We start from the raw sequence: 7,478 nt of genomic DNA on the forward strand, positions 1-7,478 counted from the left end.
TACAAGTAGTACAGTGGGGCTTTAAATTATGGTGATTTAGATACCGTATGTTTGGAGCCAGAAGGGGGTTAACTCATGTGCTCTTATGCAGACTTAACGCTCTTCTGGCTCTGTAACCAATTATTTGACTAACAATGAAATTGAATTCACAAATGCTTTTCTTTAGAAGTAGACTTATCATTTTGCAGTCTGTTTCTTGGTTTTCAAATTTCCAACACCTTCCCTGACAACTTTCCCTATCCCTAAACCAATCACTAATTACAGATTGCTGAGAAAGGATTGCAAGTACTGAACAGTTGTATTCGATCCCCGATATTGCAATGTCCTTTGGCAAGGCATTAATCTTCATTTGCCACACTCGACCCAAATGAGGTAAATGGGTATCTGGCAGGAATTAATTCATTGAAATGCTGGAGCGCTGCAATGGCAGCAAGGCTAAAGCCGGGGTAATAGTTATTGCGCCTCCGAAAAGTAACCCTAGCTAGACGACGCTATAGAGATGCCTATAATTATTATTATTATTAGACAATTGGAAGATACAGATAGTTAATACTATATCTTATTTGCATTCTTGTTCTCCAGGTTTGGCTTTACCTTGATACGTGATAAGGGGCGTGGCACCTTTGACGGGTTCGGCTTCCATTCCAGTAGGCGTGGTCACCAGATGGAATACATCCACAAATCAGGAGTATGCTTCGTCTCTCTAATCAACTCCCCGGACGAGACTCCCATCGTCCCCTCCGTGACCCCGACAGGTCAGGGACGAAGTTCGCCCTGCGAGGTCGTGAAGGCTCCTCGGCGGAGGAACTCCAGCGGCGGCATCCCCATCATGGTGGGACGCGACAGCAGCTTCGACATCGTCGACACCATGGACGACGACGAGCCTGACGTCGCGTTCACGGAAGAGAGGAGGACGATGCGGAGTGGGAGCATCAGGGAGGTCCGCGAGAAGCACGTGGATGGCCGGTTCGACAACGTAGGCTTCCTCTGGTCCATGAACCACATGCTGACCAAGCGATGGCGCTGTAGCGCTTGCGGGGACGAGAAAGTGTATGACAGTATTATGAGAGAGGTGATCAGCATGAGTCGGAATGTAAAGGGTAAGCTTACAGATTTCTGGCTTGAGAATACAGAGACTCTGACATTTTGATCCTTTATCCTGGGAAGAACGCTGTTTATTTGACAATGTGGACAATATGCTTGAATATATTTTTATCTACAAAGCTATAAAAGAATAAGTATGTGTCCATAGATTCCCAGTGCCAGGAAGCCTATCGCCATGTACTTTGCACAGAGCTGGATAATGTAAAATCTAACTAAAGTTTCACCTAAGGTTTACTGGTTCTAGGACTGGAGCTTTAACCTTATTTAGCCCGGGCTATTTTGAAACTGCATAGCCCGGGGGGGGGGGGGGGGGGGGGGGGGGGGGGGGGGGGGGGGGCTTCTAAGGCCCACCCCCCCCCCCCCATGATCTCGGCCGTGAAACGCCCGATCGCCGCGAAAATTTGCGTACATGTCAAGTGAAGTGTATAGAACACTATGGTAATTTCAATTTTTTGAAAAATTTACTCATTTGCATATCTATGGTAATTTGTGCAAATAAGGTCATAAAATTAACATTTTTGCCCATAAATCAGACATTATTCATATTTAAGCATTCTTTCTCACTACATATATTTGTTAGACCATTTGGAATAATAATACAACACAAAAAATTGAAAAACCAGGGTTATTCCTTATGTTATCTATTGTTTTGATAATTTTCTTTGTTTTTTTTAACTTACACTGCATGTATTTCATTGTTTTTGTTGTTTTATTTCATTTCCAGCTATAATTCAACTATTTTGACCCCAAAATAAACACCTAAACTATAAACAAGACCAAATAACCAATGTTTTATCTCATTATTTGAAAAATGAGATTTTCATGATATGTTTTGTACACAAATCACAAAAATGAGCGATTTTCGGGCTGACATGCAAAGACAAAACGACACGTGACTTTGTAACGGTAGGTCCGATTTTCGAAAAATTTCTTTCAAAAGATGTGCAAGACTCGAAAGAAATAAGTCACAAAATTTCAGTGCAAGATTTTCTTGCGTTAAAAAAATTATCGCGAAAAATGTTGAGGGACTAAATAGGGTTAACCTAAATACTAAAAATCTAATGCTGACATACAAGTATACAAATTTACTGATGGTTGTTTAAGTTCCCTGTAAACTCTCTGACATTTTATTACTATTCAATATGCAAAAACATGATGAATACATCATACAAGGCTGTCATATTTCAATACTATGTAGAGGTGTCAGGGTGCAGTGGATATGTCACCGGACTGTCGATCACAAGGTGTGCGGTTCGATTCCTGCCGCATCACTAATATCCTTTGGCAAGACATGGTGATGTAAATGGGTACCTGGCAGGAATTAATTCCTTGAAATGCTAGAGCGCCACAATGGCAGCTGTGCTAAAGCTAGGGTTATAATCTCCCTCTGCGACTCAGAATAGTTTACTAGACCAATGGCGCATAATAAATGCTGTAGTATTACTTTGAGCCATCTCCAAGAACATACTCTGTATGTAATGTCTTATTTCTAAGGACATCTGTATTGTGCAGAGATTTGAACCCTCTACCTGACAGCTAAATGAATGAACCACCGTACCTCAGTGCCTACCGGTAATCTTGACTTTAGCCCATATTCGTTTGGACACAACTTTAAACGTATGTTTGGATTCAAATTTGGACAGGAGTTGAAACATAAATTAGGACACAAGTTGCAATCACAGTTGGACTTTGTTTGTAAAGATAGAACCATAGAAGTTATTTTCAGAATTCGTACATGTATATGATTAGCCATAATAAAAACAATTTTATAATAGTATGTAGAAGAAATTTTAACATAACAAGAGATTCATGATAATTTTGAATGGTTTATAAACCTCTGTGTGTCTTTGATTTGTAACCTTTTTTTTTAGAAATCACATGAAACAAAGTTGAAGCAAGTGTTCCTGTTATTCATACCAAATATGATGTATGTGCATGAATGTGGAGTGCAATTATCAAAACATTAAAAACAGTAAATATTGCTTGTTTTGCGTGCATATTTCTGATGTGCACACTTACACATTTTTTTTTGTCTTGTCTTCCTGCATCTTGAATAAGTAGAAATTCAAATTATCAAATTATCACTTTTTGTGTACAGATAAGAAAAAATGAAATGGATAAATTCATGATTTAATAATATTATTTAAAATATTGTCCACCCCAAAAGTATATTTCATTTCACTTGTCTTTTGTCTTTTGGCTTTCCCCAACGTCAATTGGCCTGGAATATGAAATACAGTTCAGATTACTTTTTGATGTTGATTCTTCTTGACTTTGCCACAACTGTACATGAAGTTCGGACAAAATGCTTTAATTAATAGGTACAAGAGCTTTATATTCATTTTATTGTCTTTGTAAGTCTGCCAAAGACACCACTTGCAAAATACTTAATAATATATTTGTTAGTATTGTACATGTAAGTCATGTCTATTGCATTTTTGATTGTATATTCCCTTTTGGGACCTCGATGTGACTCTATGCTTAGGATGCTGCACATGTTTTGTTGTATACAGTTTATGTTCCATTCTTGCCCATGGAGCCAATGAGCCATGATCCCAGACCAAAGTGAAAGATAACAACCAAATTGTTATACAGTACGGCTGCACCATGTACATCACCATGCAAGCCGATACTTATAAGCAGCATCTAACCAAATTGTTGTTCTTGATTTGTTTTTCTTCAAATGAAATTTAATTGATTAATAGAAGACTTGTACAGATACATGTATGAAACAGTAAACCACCTGAAAAGAAAAACTGCTGCAGCTAATTAAAATTAAATGATCACAGTACATGTCCAAATCTGTATCTCATAACAAACTGATAACTGAATCAGCATGGCTGCCTTTGTAGCGTGAGGCCAATTGAATTCCCATTCATTGGCATACAATTATTTTATTTGTTGTTTTTAGTTTGTTCTTTTTTGCTGATTACTCTGTTGTGTGAATGAGATTTTAGCCAGGGATCTTGCCTATTGCTTGTTAAATTAAGACAAAGAATAATTTATACAATTTATTTTCATAAAAGTACTTCAATTTGAGTTTGCCATAAGTTTATTGCAGCTTAGCATTAATTTTCATATTGGACATTGCCATAACAGTACATTATTGAAATTTTTATTGATGAGTAGAGCAGTTGTATCATTTTTTTTTTTTTTTTTTTTTTTTTTTTAACATCATTGCTGCATTATTCTGTTTATTGATTGTCTTTAAGAATATTGTGAATACCAAAGATAATAAGTGAATTGAAATTGATATTCTCTTCCTCTGAACTGGGTTTCAATTTAATACTTTTGTTTAGTTGAGTTGAACAACAATGTTCTGTCCACTTTTCTTTTCTTGTTTGCATAAGTTCTGCAGAACAACATTGATTGTCTCGGAACATATCTTGAGTGTAGAGCAAAGATAACAATAAGTCAATTGAACTCTTGCTTACCGTAGTTAAAGCAACGTTTCCCCTTTTATAAATTTGGTGCCTCTATACAATGATTATACATCTTTTAGTAGAACAACCATGTAATTTTCCTTATGTTACATTAGTGATACAGATCAGTTTTAATTGTCTCGAAACAGACTATTAATACATGCCAAATATGATCGATCTAGTGAACTCTTCTTGCATGCAAAAAAATGTGAAGCAACTCATTCCCTTTCTTTTAATCTGGTGCCAATATCAGACATTTCTTTCTTTCTTAGAACAGCCATATAATTTTTCAATTCATGTGACATTAGTGCTACAGAATAATGTTACTTTTCTTGAAACATATTGTGAATATATGACAAAGATTTTGAGGTCGTTGAACTCTTACTTACATGGAGGTCAAGTGTCAAGCAACTGATTTTCCTTCCTTTTAATACCCTGGTGCTGAAGCAATACTATTTTTTTGGTTTGATTTGTGCTGCAATTTTTATTGTGGGTGTAGAGAGATTGAAGGGGGCCGGGGGAGAGGGGAGGGGGTGGGGGGGGGGGGGGGGTGGGGGAGTTGGCAAAATTGAAATGGTAAAGGAGTTTGCTGTATTCTTAATGAATCGAAACAGTTGTCCATGTTTTCTTGATCCATAGGTGCTGATGAATTTTGATAAGAATGAAGGAACATAATCTTTGGCCAATATCTTGGGTGGAGTTGGCAAAATTGAAATGGTAAAGGAGTTTGCTGTATTCTTAATGAATCGAAACAGTTGTCCATGTTTTCTTGATCCATAGGTGCTGATGAATTTTGATAAGAATGAAGGAACATAATCTTTGGCCAATATCTTGGGTGGTTCAGATACATGAAAGTTTTTATGCTGCAAATCATTGCATGTTTCTTTTTTACCACAAAAATGTTTGACTCAAAATAGTTTCATTTGCAAGGGTATTTGTACAGGGGTTGCATTGGTGAATGCAAATTTGTTTTGCACAAAAAGTTTGGGAGTTTTACTTTCGATCAGAAAATGAAATCCAATATGCGAATGTTGTATGTACATCTACATTCTTGATTCATTGATGGTTGGGACCTAAAACAGCATATCAAATGGAAATGCCATCTTTTAATGTACATATAATCATGTCTACCAAGTGATTTCTTTGTTCTGTTATTACTAGCAATGCAATGCTATACTCTAACCCTGAGTTAGATCTGCTGTACATGTTTGGAGTGAATTGAGCCTGTCTTACATGCACTTGTAGGAGAAACGTTTGTATGCCTTTTATGAGAATTGTACAAGAGCTGACCAAGTATTACTCGACAATCAATTAGTCATCACTGAAAATTCAGTCATTTGTCATTTTGATACATTTTGTTTTTGGTGCCATTTAATTTATGTAATGATATTTCATTGCTTTGCTGTTGATAGACTCTCTCTCTCTCTCTATCTCTCTCTCTCTCTTTCTCTCCGCTCTGTCCATCTGTCTGTGCATGTCTCTTTCTCTGTCTCCACACTCTCTGTTTCGATCTCTCTGCCTCTCTCCCATCCCCTCTCTCTCTTTCTCTCTGTATCTCTGTTTTCCTTTCCATACCTTGATTCTTAAATTTAAAAGGAAAACAAAATAAAAGACCACCCTATGACACAGTCTTGTTCAAACAGTAGGTCAGTATTATTCAACTTAACATTTCTTTAGTTAAAACTCACTCATGGATAGTCGGCGTTGTGGTCTATTATATTCATATTGTATTTACAAGGGCTAGAATAAATATGAAGGACATGGTGATGTAGTTCATTCTTCATGAATGTCTTCAATAGCCCAGATATGTTTACTTAATAAGTACACTCAAGGATCGACAGACTTGTGTAGTTTTTAAGTGCACGTATCTGGGCTATTGAAGTAATTTGTGGAGAATGTACTACATGTACTTCATATTTATCAAGACATAAAACTTCCTTAGTATACTAATATTTTATATATATATGTACATGTAGAGTCATCTCGGTGAAGCGGTTGACTTGTTACATACGAGTATTACTCTATTATTCAATGTATAGACAAAGATATATATTTATGTTTAAAAATACAAAAATGAATTATATCTATATGATATGCCGAAAGAAATGATGACTAATTTTGCATTTTTATACATGCAGTAGAACATGCTGGTTTACAAATGGAGAATGTGTCAAATGAAACTGAAATGAAGATGAAATCAAAAAGAAGGAGATAGAGAAAGTGTACAGAAAAGTTTGAAGGAAGAAGAGAGAGGGAGTGAGCTACATAAATGAATACATTAGATATATGTAGATTTGAGTTATTGAGTGATTGATATATATATATAGAGAGAGAGAGAGATAGAGAGAGAGTGTGGGTAAGAGAAAGGAGGACTTGGCTAGACAGAAGTAGAGAGAATGATGATGGAGATAGAGAGAGAGAGAGAGAGAGAGAGAGAGAAGAAGAAGAAGAAGAAGAAGAAAACATGGAATATGCAAGAGAAAAGTTGATGTAGGATGATATATGAAATATAATAAAATGTTGCAAAGGAGAAAGATTTCTATGAAGAAGAAAAAGTGGAAAACTAAAATAAGAAATGGGAGGAAGGAGTAAACAAGAGAGGGATAGAATGGAGATTAACAGATTTAAACAATATATTTTCAGTTTTTCACCAAAGTTCGTGCGTTGACTGAAAATAGATAAAACGAGACCAGACCAGATCTCCATTGTTCAGCCCTTTTTGATGAAAATCGTTTCTTGGGTCTCGACATTACAGGAAAAAAAAAATGAACAAAGAATTCAAGTAAAGTCCAAAGTTCGAGAAAAGAGCTCTTGAACCTTACAGAGATCATTCAATAACCTGAGACCTACATTCATTTCGCTTGACATCTTATGTTTACACTTATCTGCACTACTTTGATCGAAACCGTTGCTATTTTTCAAGTTTGAAGTTTGAAGTTTCGAGTGGAATGT

The 7,478-nt window shown here is 36.3% G+C and overlaps 1 protein-coding gene across 1 annotated transcript in view; it reads left to right on the forward strand.

Annotated features, from left to right (window-relative positions):
* Positions 1 to 1,150, forward strand: part of LOC589283 (GATOR complex protein DEPDC5) — a 28,408-nt gene extending 27,258 nt beyond the window's left edge. Inside the window, exon 28 of the mRNA XM_030991203.1 lies at positions 583 to 1,150. Coding sequence (XP_030847063.1) covers positions 583 to 1,150 — 568 coding nt within the window. The remainder of the gene's footprint in view (positions 1 to 582) is intronic.
* The last annotated feature ends 6,328 nt before the right edge of the window (positions 1,151 to 7,478 follow it).

This window comes from Strongylocentrotus purpuratus, unplaced genomic scaffold (genome assembly GCF_000002235.5).
Source record: "Strongylocentrotus purpuratus isolate Spur 01 unplaced genomic scaffold, Spur_5.0 spur5_scaffold_2, whole genome shotgun sequence".
Classification (NCBI taxonomy): Eukaryota; Metazoa; Echinodermata; class Echinoidea; order Camarodonta; family Strongylocentrotidae; genus Strongylocentrotus; species Strongylocentrotus purpuratus.